General features: G+C 41.8%; 1 protein-coding gene and 1 long non-coding RNA gene across 3 annotated transcripts; one reads left to right on the plus strand and one right to left on the minus strand.

The window, feature by feature from the left end:
• Positions 1–1679: 1679 nt before the first annotated feature.
• On the minus strand, positions 1680–19452 carry ldlrad2 (low density lipoprotein receptor class A domain containing 2). Of its 2 annotated transcripts, none has more exons than XM_031277257.2 (5): positions 19155–19452; positions 12336–12821; positions 9216–9365; positions 8955–9092; positions 1680–4089 (listed from the first exon to the last, which is right to left on the minus strand). In XM_031277257.2, the coding sequence occupies exons 1-5, from the start codon at positions 19240–19242 to the stop codon at positions 3794–3796; spliced, it is 1158 nt and encodes a 385-aa protein (XP_031133117.1). In that variant the 5' UTR covers positions 19243–19452; the 3' UTR covers positions 1680–3793. The 2 variants fall into 2 exon arrangements, with proteins under 2 accessions (XP_031133117.1, XP_031133116.1); XM_031277256.2 differs by having other exon boundaries at positions 8955–9095; positions 19155–19448.
• Positions 5545–17996, plus strand: LOC116034554. The gene is made up of 3 exons (XR_004101135.1): positions 5545–5558; positions 15669–15675; positions 17838–17996. It is a non-coding gene; the product is annotated as an uncharacterized LOC116034554 (long non-coding RNA).
• Positions 19453–20714: the final 1262 nt, after the last annotated feature.

The following is a 20714-nucleotide window of genomic DNA, read 5'->3' on the forward strand; positions in this document are numbered from 1 at the left end:
AAACCATAATACCGCCATCCAGCACACACGGAGCAACATTAGCACGTATTTGTAGTTGTGTCCACCTGACGAATGCAAGCCGACTGGTTTAGTCTCCGCCAAAGCCTGTAGGAAATATCCGGCTCTTAATCTGCTGAATGCTTCACTATGTTCACCAGCTGTTAGTGTACAGTACACTGGGTTCATCAGAGCTTTTTCACTGGAACCAGCTGCCTGCTGTTGCTGGAAATGAGGTTGCTGAGAGCCAGAAATCCAAAACAAAGTGCAAAAAGAGGCTAGAAACCATAGAAGGGAACTGCAAAGTTGGTTTACCCCTTTCACTTCTTAATATAAAACTATTGATTAGTGCTGCTTTAAGGCTGGGATGACATTTCTTTGACATTAACTTGAATCGACTTTCACAGTGTTTATTAAAACATAGATGTGATAAAATCAGCCTGTAACAGTGGGAGTTATCAATGAACTGATCTGAGGAGACTGTTAAATGCTAAATATTAGCATACAGTAAAATGTGAGAAAAGTCTTGTTGGAAGGAACATCCAGCTGGAGGGCTGACCTTCTCCACAGAGTGATGCATATGCAAGTCTGAGCATGTGCGTTGACAGGATGTATACTGTACTGTGTGTGTGTTGTCTCATGAGTGTAAAGTACGTGTGTTCCTGTACAGTCTCAGCAGAAAGTCAGATAGATAAAGAAGTCTGCATGCGTCAGTGTGCTGTAGCCTGGCAACCTGGAGGTCAGAAACACATGGTTTGTTTAAGCATATGGCCTTATGCCTTACCAAGGACTCAAAAAGACAGTACGGGGGCTCTGTGTGATGTACAACACACAGTGTGGCAGAGGGAGGAAAGGTTATGGAGCTACTCCATCTAGAGGATGCCAAAAAGAAGGTTTGCCTGGTGGACACATGAACACAGGCTGCCCCTCACATGAAGCATCAATCTGGATAACAGGAGGAGAGGGCAAGGACTCTACTGTACTTTTTTTTTTTTTTTTAAGGTAATCTTCTGGGCATTTTTAGGCCTTTATTGACAGGACAGCTGAAGAAATGAAAGGGGAGAGAGAGCGGGAATGACGTGCAGCAAAGGGTCAGAGTCGAACCCGGGGCCGCTGCGTCGAGGAGTGAACCTCTATATATGGGCACCCACTCTACCGACTGAGCTATCTGGGCTCCCAACTCTACTGTACTCTTAACTGTATATGAAGCCTGCTAGAAAGACATCAAACCCACATTTTGATTTACTTCATGGCAAAATATGTACATTTTCTCTTGATTTGGTTAGATCACACCCTCATTTCCATTTCTTTTTTATGATTTACACAAACAAATGATTACCTAAAAGTATGTAGGCACCCCTCTCCACATAGTTATGTGTACTCTTTGTCTGGGTCTCGTTTTGGATAATTCCCTTCGTTCCAATGAAGTAAAATAAAGATTAGACTACATCTGTGGAGGCTGTTATAACAGCATAATAATGCCCAAGCTTCTGGAATGATGAATGGATTTTCAACCGTCACATACAGGTGTAATGTTCAAGTGTCCAGCTGAGGCTCATGTGTATGTCATTAGTTTATGCAGGTATATTTGGGCATAAATCAAAGTACTGGACAAAATAAAATTCCACTTCATTCACCTTGTTTTTTAATGTATTGTAAATGCAAATTATCAATACAATACAGGTTTTTATTTTCAATATTTTATTTTTCAGTTTCACCCCTCAGAAATGTGCCCATTACGACTACTCGTCTATTTACTTCAGCTGACAATACTTGATTGATTTAAGTTGGTCAATTAGCAGGAATCTCTGTTGTAATTTGCTATATGTTTATTTTGTCATACAATAGCATGTTAGAAGTTCATACTTACTGTACTTACCATAAGGTTTTCCCTACAAAATGTTGACCGCTATACACTGAGTGACTTTGTGCTCTATTGTTCAAACTCCACATTGGCTTATATGTGGAACAGTGGACTGCTGGGAGGAGAGTGGAAAGTTCGAAGGAATTTCTCCAAGGGAGAACAGCTGTTGTCACCAGGTGGGTAACTTTGTAGTTCTGGAGCTGATTCCTCAGCATGTGTCCATGGCAAACTTTTGGTCCAAGATGTGGATTGAAGTGTAGTTCCACTGCATAACTAAATTGTTTCCTCTACGGCAGAGCAGAAAAGCACTTTTATATACAAACCAACATGACTAAAAACGTGTAAAAACACCAACAACCTAACACTACCATGACAGCTGGCTAAGCTTTAAAGGCCGCACTTCTCAAACGTCATAAGCAATCTCTTCAACAGAATGTGCTGCATCACAATATGTAAGAGATAACTACAAAACAGGCTGAATGTGCTGTTAACAAAAAAGTTATTAAAAGAACCCTTAGGTCAGTTCAGACCAAAGATTTGCGACGAGACGAGTTGAAACGTGCAACTTCTTGCAATGCGTCTTTTTGCAAAGTCTGCAGCGTTCTGAAACCTGCTAGTTCACACTAATGCGACGAGACGTTGTATCATCTCCATAGCAACGACTCTTTGTACTTTTGTTCTAACTACCAGGCTTTTTGCAGTTGGATATATCATATGTTTCGTCTAAATATGAATGTGGATAACGTTAGTGATATTGAGATGCTTGCTACAGTTGCATTTCTAGTGATGAATCGGCGCAAACGTTTTTATTCTCGGATTCCTGGCTTTGTCCTAGGCGCTCTCTCTCTTCAGTCACTCTCTAGTAGAGGGTGACAATTTTTCGGGACTCTCGCGGGTCATGGTATTCCCGCGGGAGTCAATTTCACTGTTGGTAACGTGATAGGGACGGAATAGAGCATAGAAATCAACGGGAGCGGGACGGAGAAATGTGTGTTTTGAGTGTGAGAAGATCTCCGTTAGGAATTACGTAATTAAATTGCCTAGGTCTGCAGGTAATGCATGTATAGTGTAGCCTAAATTTCACGGGCAACCTCAGTGATTTGACCGCGATTAACCACACGCACACACGCGATATCAACTGGCTTGTTATCCTCCAGACAGCGTGTCAGGCAGTCACGTGATCGGGATATGACGGGAGTATTTTCGTGGGCTCGGGATGGGATGGGAACGACAACTGATTCCCGTGTCACCCTCTACTCTCTAGCTCGCTCGACCGTACACACCGTGCTTGCGGGCGCTCGTTGAGACTCCGTCTATCTGCCATTTCGACCAGTAAACAGTTTGTAACAGAAATAAAATGGATTATGGATCATTTTATTTCAATAGTTTGTAGATGACTTTACAAGATGACTTCGCTATTGGCTGTTGAAACAGGTGACGTCTCTTACGTTCTAAAACCAGCCTCTGGAGACTCGACAAGCTGAGTCGCAGCCACACCATCAGCTGGTTTGAGTCGAGCTGAGAAGGACCGGTTCAGACCGCTGCAACTTTTCTGTCTGCGACGTTCTAAAACGGTTTCTTCCTGTCGCAAATCTTTGGTCTGAACTGGGCTTTAATCCTGTCTTTTGAGATACATTCATATTTTTTTTACACAATCCATAGTCATACTGTACCCTGCTTTACCTCCTCATAACAACATAAACATGGCAGTCTCATCACCTGTATCATCACATTTAAAGCACACAAACCACAGTTTTACCGAAACCGTTCAGCTCTGCTCATTCCAGCATATGAGTCCAACCTTCACTATAAGGATCCTTGGTCATGTTGCAATGCCTAATGCAGTAACTGCTCATGTCCACCACTGATCACAGCTCAGTATCAGCATACTGTACCCACGCCCAAACTTATCAACCGGACAGTCCTTCTGCTCTAAACAGCTGCCGTGGTAACATTTTCCTCAGCAGTGTTGGGGGTGGCCGCTGTGCCTGTCGGGGTCCCGTTGACTGGTGTGTGTGGGGTGACTTTTGCCAGTCGGTGCTCCTTGCTGTGGGTGCAGCAGAGCTGGAAGGAGGCGCAGGCCGAGTTGCAGCAGGGTAAAAAGCGACAGACGCTGACTCGCCACAGGAACCAACCGGGTGACCAGCAGCACCAACAGAGCACCACACTGCCTGCTACCACACCCAGGATGATGTAGAGAACCAACAGGGACAGGGAGGAGGGGGAGTCTAGGGATAAGAGGGGGGGAGGCAAAATACAAATGGCTTTATTCACATGGCAGCCATATTTCATTGAAGTTATAATTCATGTGGGAAACACTTACTGTATATAGCTTATCTTATAATTAACCAAACTACTTTTGTCATTTTTAGGGTTTGAGCTGCCACCACAAGGGTTGCAATCCGGCAATGTTTCGCAGGGTTGTGCGCCGGTGGGAGTGTCACTAAATGAACTGAGTTACTGTTTTCCGTCAGATCGTTTATTGACATTGGCGTTTCCGACCGCACTTGAAGGCAGCTTCAGATAGACTGTGCTTTGTTGTGTGGCAAACATTGAGCTGTTCCACAAACTCCTGAGCAGTTTAGCGCTTGTGTTTGGTGTTTAAATGTTCTTGTGGCAGCGATAGAGGCAGTGATGTTTCCTGTTTCCTGTACAGGATTCTCACACCGCCTCAAAACACACTGACAAGTCTGCTCTCCGGTTACATGATTGGCCACAGCAGCGCGACACAGGGTTGCGTTTCTCCAAAGGTTGAGTCGGTCTCAACTTTACGCTGCTGGCCGCTTCTGTTTTTTTCATCTCCCCCTTTGCAGTACCCCCAGCCACAGCCTTAATAGCCTACCCCCGCTCAAAATGAACGGAAAGGCTTTTTTGCCGCACAGTCTGATGGCCGACGCAGCCTGTGAATGCACCGGAAGGCTCCCAAACCACTCAGTACTGAAAAGGGTGTTCTATCTGCCGGGGATCAAATCTTCCCAGGGCTCCTCTCCTCCCTTTCTACCTTCCTACTGTCTAAATAAGAGAAGTTCATGGGACAGTGCTTAGTCCACTCTCGTATTTTACAACATTATTCTCTAAAGAGTCACGGTGGCACTAGCTATCAGTGGTGCTCACCACCTTCAAACAAAATATTGTTTTTTTTGTCGGATGGTTAGGTAGACCAGATCTTTTTTGCATACAAATTACAAGAATATCTGGCTTCTTGTCTCTCAAAGAATTAATTTCAAAATACCACTGTTTATAAAGCGCTGAATGGTTTAGGGCCAAAATACATTTCTGATCTTCTGCTACATTATGAAGAAATCACTACATTTTTAAAATGGTCTAGAACCACCACTGGGACTAACGCGTTGTTGGTTTTGTTCTTTTCATGTAAAGAAACATCAGCCCTATCCTTCAAGAAAAAAAATATATATATATTACGCCATGATGGCCCTGCCACACCAGAAAGTAGCAACGTGAAATGTATTCCTGCTTCCTCACGAAATTAATGGTGATAGCAAAACCAATCAAAAGGAGATGTCTACATATTGAAAATCAGGAACTTATTCTACAACTACAGTAACTATGGACAGAGAGCCTCTAAACGAGGGGTCTTCAACAGGGGGTCTGGGACCCCTAGGCGGTCCTCAGAGTCAATGCAGGGGGGCCTCCAAATGATTGTTAATTTTTGAAAGTCTTTTTCAAAAATTAAAAAGTCTTAACATGAATCCAACATATTATTAGCAAATACAAATCCCCTCTGCTTACTGGCCTATAGGTAAGGTAGCCAACCACAGATACAGTTTATTCTAAGGATTCACTGTGCCACATGTATGTTTAACATTAAAACTTTCATTCATAAAATCATGCCAACAATTATTAGGCTATTTTAATATAGTAGTAGTAGTAGTAGTAGTACTTAGTATTCTATGCCAAAAAAGGTATGTATAAAGGCTTTAGGCTGCACTTCACGTTATTGTAGGCCCAGTTTAATATGCAACTTCATTTTATACAGTACATGTAGTAGGGGGTCCCTGCTCCGTCTCTCTTTCAGTCAAGGGGTCCTTGGCTTAAAAAATGTTGAAGACCCCTGCTATAAACAGCAACAATCCAACAATATGGAAAAGACAACTCGCTATGGCATCTTATCCAGAGTCAGAAAAAACATCAACATCAATTTCATCTTTCTGTCCAATACAGAGATACAGGTCACAAACTATGCCCTCCAGGACATCTAAATAGGGCTGGGCAATATATCAATATTATAGCGATATCAATATATTCAGTTCAGTTCAGTTCAATTTTATTTATATAGCACGTTTAAAAACAACCATAGTTGACCAAAGTGCTTAACAAAGTTCAAAATCAAAGAGATAATATACACAAACAATACACAGTATACAATACAAAATAACCAACAGCACAACAACAAGGTCAAGATATCAAAGCTCAACTTGATTTGAAAGCCAATGCATAGTAATGGGTCTTAAGCAAGGACTTGAATGTTTCAATGGTCTGAGCTGTTCTTACATTAATAGGTAGACCATTCCAGAGGTTTGGAGCAGCCACTGCAAAGGCTCGGTCACCTTTATTTTTTAACCTGGATCTGAGCACATCGAGGAGCATCTGATTGGAAGACTCAGTGCTCTGACAGGTGTGTGGACATGTAAAAACTCTGATAAATAAGAAGGCGACAACCCATATGAGACTAGATATAGTCTTAGATAATTGTCCTTTCCTGATTTTAAAGGCTGCATTACAGTAAAATTTACCAGACTGTTCTAGCTTTTCTATTATTTGCATTTACCCACTTAGTCATCATAAACCCATGACTGATGATTATTTATCAAAACTCTCATTGTGTTAATATTTTGTGAAAGCACCAATTGTCAACCCAACATTATTGCCGCAATATCGACATTGATGTATTTGTTCAAGAATATCGTGATATTTCATATCGCCCAGCTCTACATCTTAATCTGTCTAATTGTCCTGACATACTGTAGATGTAGTTCATAGAGGTTGGCTGTAACAGTCATTTAAGATACTTACTGTGCAATAAATTACATTTTGATATGCCTGGAGCCCACTGACTGTTTAGATGCCCAGTATTTACAAAGAAATTCAACAATAGCTAACAAGTTGCTACTGAATCTGTCTGTCTATTCATCCAGCCTGTGGCCCCTCACTGTGGGCTGACCTGGGTGCATTGAAATGGAACTCAGCTGGCAATTTGTACAGCAGGCGAATGTGAATCGCTTCTGCCGCTCTCATTTGAACAGTCAGAACAGAAGAATAGCTGTGTTCTCAGGCTAGAGTTGGCCGGGCCCTAAAAGCAATCAGAAGCTGATCGACTGGCCCAGACTCTGTGAGAGTCTGTGTTTGCACCTGTGACGCTGGAATAGAGACAGATCATTCAAAGGGCTGCTCTCTGCCGTGAGAATCCATCACCATTTATTGGTTTACGAGCCTTTAGGTGAAATTAACAACTCAATGGTCACCACCATTAGTTTTATTGGCAGTAATCAGGACTACTTTGCATCCAAATGGGCCTTTAGTTAATTAGTTTACCAACCAACCGACTGCAGGACATAGCCGGTGGAGAGTGTTTCTACTGGTTGAATTAATAAATATCTATTTAGCCCTATCTTGCACCCGGCGCAGAGCAAAGCCCGACGTAAGTGTCTTTGCTAGTTTAAGACCAACGCAGTTGTCAATTTCCCGTCCAGCGGCCAGCTCGTTTAAATAGCAAATGCACCTGTGCCCATCTGTGCGCCCATGGGCGTGCTGGTCTTACAGGGAGGTGTGTTCAGGTGCATTCTTGGCGTATTGCTATCTTGAGGCAGCGTAAAAGCGATCGCGGCATTGACCAACAAAAACCTGGTCTAAAGTCAATAACGCAGCATTTAATTTTTTTTTTAACAGCGCATTAGTAAAATGTGCCTAGGCTCGTGCACAGCACGTGCACACTATGCTTGTTACACACACAGCAGCAGCACACAAACACGCAAAAGATTAAAAATAAAAATATTACAATGTGAAATAGTATTATATGATCTGCTTGGGCACTTTCACTTCACGCATGAGCAGATCAGTTTCTTCTCCTGAGAATCTCTCCTTCCTGCTTAGCAAATCTGCCATCATAATAGCAATTTGCCAAGGTACAAACTATACTGGCTTTTAAAGGGAATGGGAGATAACACTGGTTTATGATTGGTTTATTGCATGTTACGCCCAAAACGTTTATTGGTGTTTTAAGCCCCCAACGTCTTCTTCCAGTCAGCGCTGCCTGGAAGGCACTAGGATTAGGCAATGGTTATGGTTAGGTGCCTTGAAGTCAACTGTCGCAGCACTGCCTGGAAGGAGACGTTGGGGGCTTAAAACACTATTGAGCGCCCAAAACACACCTATGATTAATTAAGAGACTAAGTACAACCTTTTGAACCATGCGCCTGGCGCAAGGACCCTTTTTTCCAACTTTAAACTAGCAAAAGTGGATTCGCACATGCCCTAAACACACCTGCGCCAGGCGCTTCACACCGTATGCTTGGATTGATAAAGGTCCCATGGCATGAAAATGTCACTTTATGAGTTTTTTTTAACGTTAATATGAGTTCCCCTAGCCTGTCTATGGTCCCCCAGTGGCTAGAAATGGCGATAGGTGTAAACCGAGCCCTGGGTATCCTGAAAGCTCAGATGGGCCAATCTGGAATCTTCCCTTTATGTCATCATAAGGGGAAAGGTTACCTCCCCTTTCTCTGCTTTGCCCGCCGCCCACAGCTGCCGAGAGAATTTGGCCCGCCCATGAGGAAATAGAGCTACAACCGTGGCTGCAAGCTGGTCAAGGCCACACCCCCACCCTCCACCTTGCCCCACCTCTCTCCTCCTCAATAGCATTTAAAGCTACAGACACAGAAATAGCACATACTAAGGAAAGCTCATTGTGGGACTGGCTTGTAGTGGCTGTAATTCTGCATCAAAAGCTGAATTTTGGAAAAGAGACTTCAAATACAGTATTAGGGGACCACTAAGGCCTATATAAAAGCATCCAAAAAGCAGCATGTCATAGGACCTTTAAACTAGGGCCCATTATGTCACAGTGGTCACTCACCTGTTACAGACTCATGACTAGGAGCGTTGTTTGGCATGCCACAGTTGATATGTGTAGGAATCGGCACTGTGGGTGGATTCACAAAAGGTGGGGGTGGGGTTCCTATTGGCGGCGGAGGTTCAGGAAGTAAAAGCTGACCTGCTGATGAACGACAGATTTTAAAGATGTTGCAAAGAGATTTTGAGCGTGCTGTAATAAAATCAGGGACTGTATCTTTAAACATCAGCATCACAAATGTCACCTCATCATCCCTTAACTGACCTTTACAACCCGTAGTCAGGTTTTCCTCCAGGTCACTTCCATCCCCACAGTTGTCAATGCCTTTATCATCACACACCAGACTGACAGGGATACACTTCCCATTTCTGCAGGTGAAATAGGGCTCATTGTTGCACTCGGATTGGTTAAAACCTAAAGAGGAAGATAACAATTAAGGGATCAGGGTATGAGAGGAAGGATCTGAGTTAACCATAAACATTGTAGGGAAGTTTTAGTCTTTGGTTGAGATTTAAAGCCATAGTGTGTAGTTTCTATCACCCCCATGAGGAATTCGAAGTAATGACAACAACACTGTCGACGTGTCCACATGATACAAGACTTCCGTGATCCCGCACCACCCCCACCCCTCCTCCTCCACGCAGTTGCTTGTAACCAAGGAGGACACGGAGGATTAAAAAAACATGATGGGCTCTTCAGAAGAGGTAATTATCTTCACTCGAGTTTCTGCGCGGGAAAGTCACCGGACGACACGATCTTCTGAACATAGCCATACTGAGAAATACAGAGAGAGATGTGTGGAGCTGATAGTCTTAACTAGCTTCGTAGCAACTCATTTGAATGTAACGGACGTTCATTAATATAAAAAAAGTTATGCACTAAAGCTTTCATTAAAGCAAAAGGAAAATATGGCTGCTTATTTTTGAGGGCTAACAAACATGAATGCATTTTCATCTGCATAAAGCATTTTCAAAGCTTTCTTGTGGAATACATGAAACCATTGGCTGGAATATTGCAGCACGAATACGTGTGATTTCTCAGCCACTTAGTGAAGAGTACAAAAAGTAATCCAAACATCTGAAACCTTTGTTGCTTTACAGGCTGATTAACGTACGAGCTGTCTGTTGTTGGATTGATAGTAACATATACACATTTACATTTACACTGACATAGCATGTTTGTTGTGTTTTCCCATTTTTTTTTTCTCATCAATGCAACACTGTTCGGCAGAAAACTCTAATATCACAGATTTCATCTAAACAGCACGTGAACAGTTGTGCCACTTGTGCAGTGCAGTCCAGATGCATGACTTGATGTTTGTTATGCTACTGTGAACTTTCAGCTGTATTATCATGCATCCATAAAGTACCATTCAGTGTGTGATGGACACCCAGCGAAAGTAAGTTTCAAGTATCTGCATGTATATTTTCATAGCGTACTGAAATGGAGTTTAACCAATAGAGCATGCAGAAACAATAGTATTGTATACCTTGAAAAATATTGGACAGTAATGTAAATATTTCATTTATAGGGCTCAAACAATAATGAAAGAAAGTCAGTGAACTAATAGCTACTAGTATGTTTTCTTAATAGACTGCTCAGATGACTTGTACAATTTGCATTGGTTAATGAATGATGTGATATTGTTGTGCCGTGCATTAAGGGCAATGAATAATTTCAAGCTTTGCGAAGGTTATTTGTGCTAAATGCTATCAAAGCTGAATCAGTGCACGTCTTCGCTACAGGAAGGTGTTAATGTAGTGTAGTGGCTTCAAATGACCACCAAAACGCTTGACTTTTATGGCAGCTACAATGGGCCGATAATCGGCCGTTGGACAGTCTGGCGAGGTCAGTGACTTGAGTCTGTTCGGTGTGTTCCGTGCAGTCGTCCGTTGGAGGAGCTGTCGGCCTTCATTTTGGCCGACCTGACATGCTCAGTCGGACACAGGGCAGTCAGGGATCACCCAGAAATGGCAAGCGGGATGACCGTGACTAAGCCTCTCAAAATCTGACGAAAATCTTTTAAATTGACCTTTGTCGATCTGAAATGAAGAGACTCGGCAACTGCATGGCCTATTTCTCGCTTAAAATGTTTTCAGAAACACGTTTCGGTGAACTATTTTAGTACAATATGAGATTGAATTCTGAATGAGTCGCCATTAATGGCCGGTTGAAAAATTCAAAATCCGGAAGCAGCAGCGAGACCCACGTGACGCGTTCGTCCAATCAGCTGCCGGTTTTCATTTTTTGGGTGACAATACAGATTAGCGCCGCCTGCTGTTATGGAGACGTATTACGTCTCGTCGCTTTGGTGTGTTCCGAGGCAATTTTTTGACCAACTCGGGAAGACTGATCAGTCCAACTGCCTTTTCTGCCAACGGTTGGCCGTCTGGTTGGTCTGTAACGGCCTTTACTGTGAACATTTTACTGTTCAATATGCTGCAGTTTTACAAACAAGAAAGAGAACAAACTTTGCATGACGGACTTTTTTGCATCTAGCGTCTCACGTTCATCTCATGACACAAGCTAGCGAGAGTACACAACACTCAACTTCCGTGTAGGTTACTACACTACAAAATAAAATCACTTCCTGTGACGGTTTGTAGTATTACTGATCTACTGTTAAACGAATAAGGTTGTGTACATTTTTCACATATTAGCTGTTAATCGAGCACTGTAAGTAATGTAAATAGTGAGTTTTAACCACACTACAATTTAACATTTCCTTTAGACTGTTTTAAACTAATTAAATTGCTTATTCAAGTGCTTTAAACAAACAGTTTACCAGTAAAGCTAACCTAGCCATGTGGTAAACTGGCTACAAATGCACTTGGATAGAAGATCATTGAACATACCTTTACATGAGTGGTTATTGTATGAGAGTGAGAGTTACATTGTACATACGTTTTGGTTTTTAAGCAGAGTTTTGAGCCAAAAGCGGTCTCTGTGCACACAACAGTGTTTTTAGCTCCAGTAGAAGAACTACTCTGTGCTTAAACTAACACGCCCAAACCGCATATCTCATCAACATTCTCGTATACTAGGCATGCACGTGCTGGGGTAAACAGGAGGCAGAATGTATACTCTGCACGTTGCTGGTAGTTCCCATGGTAACGTTATTAGCTTAGTCTCAGAGAACGAGACATTGTGACCCAATCAGGCAGCAAACATTGGCGTCAGTGTCGGTGTTGCCAAAGGTCTCCGTTTGCGGCCGAGACTGCAACACAATCCCACAGATTCCAAACCAAAACGGGTCAGATATGTTTCCGGTTTAGGGGCTCTAAAATGCCAGAACAGGGGGAATGCAAGGTGTAAACGTAGCAAAAGATATTCGTTTTTTAAACCAAAACGTGGCAATGTCAATGTAGCCTATATCTTTCTTACCCAGTCTGAAGGAGGTGAAGTCCCCCACAAAGTCGACTCTGGGCTGAGTCCCCCGGGTCACCAGCCTCAGGGTCAGGTAGTTTCCTGTGGATAACACTGGCCGGGGCGGGCTCTTCCCACAAAGAGGAGGCCCAAGGGGCGGCGAGCTCCTGTCCCATCCGTCATAGAACTGAACATACGAGCCGGCATGACACGGGTCCCCCGAGCTCTCACCGGTGGTGGGCTCCAGTCTGGGGTTGAGAGGGGCGGAGCCCCGAGGGGACTCTGGGAAGAGGGGCGCCGGGCTCAGGGGGGCCACTCGTAGCAAACTGTAGACCAGGAAGAAGCGGAAGTGGAACTGGACCTTGTCTTTAGGGGAGCTGGCTTGCATGGTAAGGTGGCAGTCAGTCCCCATGGTCACAAAGTAGTACTTCTTGGATTCCTGGTGCGAGTTGACGATCATGCCGTCACCCCGGATCGTCTGGCCACAGAAGTCCACCACGTTCACTGACAAGAGAGAGACAGAATCCTCAGAGACAAGCTGACACATGGAGCATGGTCCGATACCATTTTTATCTTCCTGATATCGATTCTGATACCTGAACTTGGGATCGGCTGATAAAGAGTACTGATCCGATACTATCCCTGTATCAATGTGATATGATTGCTATCTTTGTTGTGCGGCCTATCTCAGGTTAAACCCTTTGGGAAACATGAACAAACACAAACAATGAATGCCATAGAACTTTCTTTTATTATCCAGTTTGACAGTCATAATGGAAAAAGAACAGGAATGAACTACTTTAAAGTAGATTTTCTTCAGGGCTAAATTACGTGTTATTGGATCATGGCATAAATTCCAGTACTCACCGATACCGATACCAGCATTTTAGGCAGTATCGGAGGCTTTTCCTCTAGTGGTATCGGTATAGGAACATCTCTAATGATAACGGACGACTGTGTTTGGCTTTTTAAAAATATTTGATATCATTGATCACAAAGGGAACTTTTCAGCCTTGTTCTTGCCAAAGTGCAGAAGCCTGTTTGCCAGGTAAGTAGACATTTTAGTTGTGAACAGGAAAAACACTCAGAATCTTATAATATATAACGGGCAAAAAGGCTTTGGCAACCATGCCAACCCAGCTCATATTTTGGGCTGTTGTAAAGTGTTAGTGTGTGAGTGTAAGACTACTGATTGGTAGAGGCACACAAGTCATTAATGAGTGGGGAAAACAATATATGAGTCCATATGAAACAACATCACATCTACATTTATCATCTAATATTATTATTTTAACTCCACAAGAGTGTATCTTCATATGTTTTGGTTTTGCTGAAAGGTCTCTATTATTCTAACCATTGTCTGTCTCCTTGATGATGATTGTCGTATCAATCTTAAGTTGATAGTTGTTGCAAAAGCAAGTGAAAAAAACTACAAAGTTTGCTATGCCAAAAAGAACGTTAATCTCGCGATAAAAAAATTGACGCAGTTAAAATGGGTTTGCGTTAACGCCGTTAATAGCGCGTTTAACTGACTGAAGTTGATATGTTATTTTATCTGTTTATTTATTTAAAGGATAGGTTCACTATTATTCAGGTCCGTCTGTTTGTTACCAATCCTCCGCTGCAGAGTTTGTTTGTTTGAGCCGCACCAGAGTTTAGATGAGCTTTCACACTAGCCCAAACCAACCGGACTATCTGACCAAAACTCACACAGAGCAGTGCTGCTAAATCAGCCATGTGATCAGCGCGGTGATGGTTTGAGAAGCAGCTCACTGCTCATTAGGGCTGCTCGATATAAGGAAAATATGCGATATGCCAAAACGTTGTTTAATATCGCGATAAAGATATTACTTGCGATAAATAAACAAATATTTTAAGTGTACTCAGTTCTGCATTTCTGCTGCTTTCAGTTCTGCTAAAATACAACACAGTGACTATGTTTACATGCACATAATATTCCGGTTTTGGCCCTTATTCCGAAAAAGACGATATTGCGACTAAGCTGTTTACATGGCTAATGAAGGTGAATATTCCACTAATATTCCCGTTTACATGTAGCTGTGCAAAATACCATTTTTTTCAAATACCATTTTCCAATGGTGGAGGACTTGTTGGACCGTGCAAACACAGCGTCCCTCTTTCATTCCTTCAACCAGCTTCTTGAAAAGGTCGGCGTAGCGATGTTTGCTCATATCCAAAAACCTGTTGATATCCAAGTCTTTGATAATGTTTAAAAGTAGCTGTGTTTCTCCTTCTTATCGGGTCTGCAGCCTTGCAAACTGTTGGCCAGTTGGTTTGTGTACAGTAACCATAGCAACGCACAGAGCTGACCATAAGCTGTAAACAGGCAAGAGGCCGTAAACTGCAGTAAAAACCCTGACTGAGACACATACTGAGTGCGCTGTATACATTTCCAAACAATGCCTCTAAAACCTGAATAATACCGGAATATCCCACGTCTTAATTGGAAAATGCTATATTCGGAAAAAGGCCTTATTCTGAATATCCAACCGGAATATGCTGTTTACATGACCTGTATCAAATTCGGAATATTGTCACATTTGGAATAATAGTGGAATATTGCTGTGCATGTAAACATACTCATTGCTTGTAGAAGAATATAATTTCCAACATTCTTTTATTGAACAAATTGAGCATTGAATTGAATATAAAAGGCAGCACTAAAAAATAAGGACAGTTACATTTTAAAGTGTAGTTCTCTACTGAAATTTTCTTTCAAACTAACACAAAAAATCTCTGAGTGTCTATCGCAATGACTATAAAAAGACCATATATTGTGCAGCCCTACTGCTCATCCACAGGCAGTATCAGGCCAGATGGGTCGGCAGATCCGGGTGCCCCGACCCAGCCAGCCACCCACCGCCCACCGCCCCCTGCCTCTGGACCGCAGGCCAAATAATGAGAAAATTTACGACCACCCCTGGAGTTTATTAGCTCTGTTTCCCTGGGAGACAACTAGATCCTCCCGCACTGACCTCCAGGAATGTCTCAAAGCCAGGGAGCCCCTGTTGGTGGGAAACAGCTCATCCCCTTTTGCACTGCACAAGTAAATACAAAGCTTCAGGGGACACTGTGCAAAACATGGCTGACCAGAGGACGCCAAGTCCCCAGTAAAGATTTTTGCAGGCTGAAAATCCAACTCTTTTAAAAATGCTATCATTGTAAATGGAGTCCATTTCAGAGAGCATACCCCGAGGGCGGGTGAGGGTCAAGGTCTGGGTGACACATGGGAGACAGCATTGTGTGGAAAAGGGCAGTAGCCTCACTGTCCATCCATGTGTTGTTCTAACATTGGTGACTCAACACGTTATATCACTTTACACTTAAAAGTGATTCAGTTCAGTGTTTCTGTACGCCAAACAAACTTTATAAACAGTACAGTGATCAACATGAATAAACTGGTCTAATGGGGCTAAAGCAGGGCTGGGCCATTATCATATCTTATGCAATTTTATATCACAATATTGATATATATATATATATATATATATATATATATAATGAAAGGGCTTTTATTTATTTATTTATTTATATATTTAAGTATCTTTTGGTGTCATTCCTCTGGTGTTTCCTCACTTATGATGGCATTTCCTCAGCTTGGTTCCTGTTTTTAATGAATTTATTTTTGTCGATTTATGGGGGTTTATTGTGTTATGTGTAGATATCTCTGTGTGTGTGTGTGTGTGTGTGTGTGTGTGTGTGTGTGTGTGTGGGGGGGGGGAGGATATTGTGTTATGTGTGGATATCTGTGTGTGTGTGTGTGTGTGTGTGTGTGTGTGTGTGTGTGTGTGTGTGTGTAGGGGGGGAGGATATTGTGTTATGTGTGGATATCTGTGTGTGTGTGTGTGTGTGTGTGGGGGGGGGGGAGGATATTGTGTTATGTGTGGATATCTGTGTGTGTGTGTGTGTGTGTGTGTGTGTGTGTGTGTAGGGGGGGAGGATATTGTGTTATGTGTGGATATCTGTGTGTGTGTGTGTGTGTGTGTGTGTGTGTGTGTGTGGGGGGGGAGGATATTGTGTTATGTGTGGATATCTGTGTCTGTGTGTGTGTGTGTGAGGATATTGTATGAAGTACTTTGTGCTACATTTACATGAAAAGTGCTATATAAATAAAGTCTGATTGATTGATCAAAAGGGAATTTTTTAAACTTTATTAGAAAAATCGTATAAAGACAAAAAGATATATTAAGAATAAGCCAAGAATATGTGTGTTATGATCTACGTAGTGTTCTGTGTACCTGGCTTTTTTTGTTTTTGTTTCAGAAAGCTTCCGATTAACTAACTCGTCCGATCCAATCCGTGGCGCCTGCCTCACACTCTCTCTCAGCCAGCACACTGCAGCTCTCTCTACACCACTTTCTTGTATTTCACTTTACATACTAAACTTTATTTTAACGTTTTCTCCTTCATGTTGCTTCCCCCTGAGACGGGTTGTCACAATTTGCCTTGAAAATGAGATATTTTAAAAATGGATTACCTATATCACAGAGATGCAACATTTAAAAAAAAATCCTAACATATAACACAGCTAAATGATTTGCAACATTGGCCACAATGGTCTAATACAAGGAAGGTATTAACGTTACAGCTACCTCAATATAAACACTACAGTAACTCTGGGATGGTCCACACATTTCTGTTATTTCACTGTATATGTTGTCATGTTGCCCAAACTTACTGTATTGTATCAATTTTAATTAAACTTAGTCTTTAGTTTATTATTTCCTTATTGATCAATAACTTTAACATAATTTGATCATATAACCATAGCAATACAATCATAATAATGAAGTTTGAATTTGTTTTTATCAAACAAATGATTAAAAACATAGAGTTAGTTTTAGAAGTGATTTAAAGGGCCTGTGGTGGTTTGACATTTACACAGCAGCTATCCATTGGCTCTCGTGTTCCAGGCGTCTTATTCCCATATGATATGAAAAGAAATGAACAGACTCTTGAAACATGCGTGGGTCATGTGATTCATATAGTGACCATCGAGCATGCATTCATTTTAGTTGAAATTCTAATGCAGTAAGACTTCAGAATGCGTTATCTGCATTTAAGGGGAGACACCCCAGGAGAATAGAAAAAAGAAATTGAACTAATAGATATCACCATGAAACCTCACCAGTTGATTACATACATTAAGACAAAAATGTTTTGTATTTCATGTTTTCTGAAATGTTATGTTTAAATATGGAAATGATGCATTATCTTTTTAAATATGCGCTAATTTGCATACATTTCCAGAAGCGAAATCTGAACATTGGAAAAAGCCAGGTTCAAAATTCTTCAATTATTTTGTTGACATATTAGAGTCAAAGGTTTTTACAGATGGAATTTTGGATCTCCTTTTATCACTCCATAAATCAGAATATGGTGTCAACAGCCATAAAAAAAAAAAAGTACACTGTTGTTTAGGTATAAAATGTTACATACATCAGGCTATGAATGACATCTGAACAAACTCCTCTGTAAAAACCTTCAGAATATAGATAGGAGTTGTGTGGCCGGCTTGGATCAGTGGGTAGTGCAGGCGCACGTATACTGAGAGGCTTATGCCTTGACGCAGAGGTCCAGGGTTCGAGTCCGACCTGTGACGATTTCCTGCATGTCTTCCCTTTCTCACCTAGCTGTCCTATCAATTAAAAGGTGGAAAAGCCCAAAAAATAATCTTAAAAAAAAGAAAAGAATATAGATAGGAGTGAAACTGGAACGTTTGGTGTATGTAAGTGCTGCTGAAGTGGAGATTTCTGACTCAGAGTCTGAGAAAAACACACTTTGAGAAAACAGCCTTTAAAGATTGTAAAATTGCACACATTTTGCAAGACATTACAGGTGATTGGGGTAAACATTTGAACTAACAGATATCAACATGACACTTCCCCAGTTAATTACTTACATTAAGACAAGTTTTCTGAAATGTTATGTTTAAATATGCAAAAGAGACATTATCTAATGCTATTTTTTAGTAATTTTAGGAGAAATCTGCAGGTGCAAATAGACAAAGTGTAGTAAAATAAACACCTAAATGTGTATTTTGGATGTGTTTTTCCCAATAATCTGAAAAAAGACATGCTACAGAAGCAAAATAGCCCAAAAAAAATGATGTTTTTGCCTTAAACCACATGATCACAAAACAATACTTTGACTCGCATGCATAATTAGACAATAATGAGTATGATGTGTGGAATAAAGCTGTTGGCATGCGTCTTGAGCTATATTTCGCATCACATACACAACAATACTTTTGTCACTCACAAACGCTACTACTTTTCTTACCTTTCCTTACTATGGCACTATACTTCTACTTTTACTACTAGATGGGGGTGGGTGATGTAATAGTGCAGTAATTATCATGTAGGATTATCTCAATATTAATATAAGAGGATGTGAAAATTGTATTTGAATTCTGAGAATTCTAACTTTAAACTTAGAATTCTGAGTTTAAAGTCACAACTCAAATACATGTTTTACATGTGGCCCCAATCCTTTTCCGTACAATATCCAAATGTTACAACATTCACTATATATTTTTTTTCTTCAGATAATAGTACATGATTAGACTTGAGTCAAGAAACAGAAATAGAAGATAAACTTTGCTCCAGTTATAAAACTAGTCCTACTGCTCTCTCTCTCTCTCTCTCTCTCTCTCTCTCTCTCTGAAACAATAGCTCTACCACACTCATCGCAATCACAGCGTTACGCTTGCACTAAAGGGAACTGGGCGCACTTTTCCCGAGTGCGTCACTTTCAACGCGATCCAAATGTCATTAGCGGTGAGTGACATGTGTTCCCAGTGGGCTGAAGTCTTACCGGTCTCGATGGCCGAGCTGTGCAGAGTCACGAAGCAGAGCAGGAGGAGCAGCCTGAGCCAGCAGCTCTCCACCTCCACCTCCATCATCCACACTGACAGACACGAGACTCACAGAGGAGACAGCAGCAGCAGAGCCATTCGTACTTCACACTGACCTGGCATCATACAGCAGTGCTAACTGCTCAGCGGAGAGGAGAAGAAAGTGTCTGGCCGCTCTGCTCTTCATCACAAAGTCTCTTTGCCTGGCTTTTTTATTCCAGTTCAACCTCCTCTCGTTCCCGCCCTGTCATTTCCATGACAACAACCAGCCAATCAGCTGCCAAGCCAGCAGAAAAAGGCTCGTATTTCAACCCAAATCCCGCCCCCCTTCCCTGATGGAAACCTGCACAACTTGTCCATGTAAAGTCAGCTTCAGTCTTGTATAAAGTACTAGAAAGCAATACTTGAATAACGCACGCACACACACACACACACACACACACACACACACACACACACACACACACACACACACACACACACACACAGAGTACAGTAGCGGTATCGGTAGCCTACAGTAGGCTACTCAGCTAGCAATCGTTAAACGTTAATTGCTAACTTACATAGCAAAGCTTTACTTGTGACTTAACACAACAAAACAACAAAACGTCTAGTAACCATGCTAGCAAAATACATCACAGACAACATACAGTATATGATCAATACTTACTCTTTATTGCTCTTGTAGGAATCCAGTAGTGCCGCTGTTTAGTGTGTCTGTCGCCTACAAACGCATGCTAGCTGCACTGAACAGTCCGGTCAGGCACTGAGCTGTCACTCAAGTGCACCCAAAAACTCGTTAGCCAATGGGGGCGCACCCTGAAAAACCCACACGTGAGGTTTGTGTCAGAACTGCAAACAAAAAGTCAGGGAGGCGCAAAGGAGAGAGCTGTGAGCGTAACCGCAAAGCTGACATAGAGAGCAAAACAAAAAAGTAAAAGACCAATAGTTGACGATTTCACAAACAATTAGTGAAGTTTGGTTTGAATATATTGCCATGAATCTTATTCCATAGTACAGTAAATTCCAAAGCTTTTGTTCTGGTAAAGCTTGCCATATGTATTTGCACATACCTTACATTCATCTGATGCAACTTAATAGTGGTCTCAGTGAACAGCTTTACTGTAGCTTTAGTTCACCCAAATAAAAACTCACCTTAGTGTATCTAGCCATCTAGCTTCATTTGATGACGTTGAGATCTACAGTATCTCTGAGATTTCTTCCTCCACATGAAATTAATAGGAGAATGGAATTGCATTTGTGATGCTCAAAGCATAAATTGACACTAATTTCAAGGTAGTCTTGTATAGCCAGACCTTCCTACACAGCGCTGTGGGGGAGGGTCTGGCTAGTCCACATATCATTCTGGGATGGGAGAAAAACATACTCTGGTTTATTGGCATTTCTTTAAACCAATCACAATCATCTTGGGCGGTGCTAAGCGCCGGACAGAGCAACGGTGACTCTGCAAAATAGCCTCAGGAAGGAAGTTGTTTTGGCGGAACGTGCGTATGTTCAAA

This window comes from Sander lucioperca, chromosome 6 (assembly GCF_008315115.2).
Source record: "Sander lucioperca isolate FBNREF2018 chromosome 6, SLUC_FBN_1.2, whole genome shotgun sequence".
In the NCBI taxonomy this organism is placed as follows: domain Eukaryota; kingdom Metazoa; phylum Chordata; class Actinopteri; order Perciformes; family Percidae; genus Sander; species Sander lucioperca.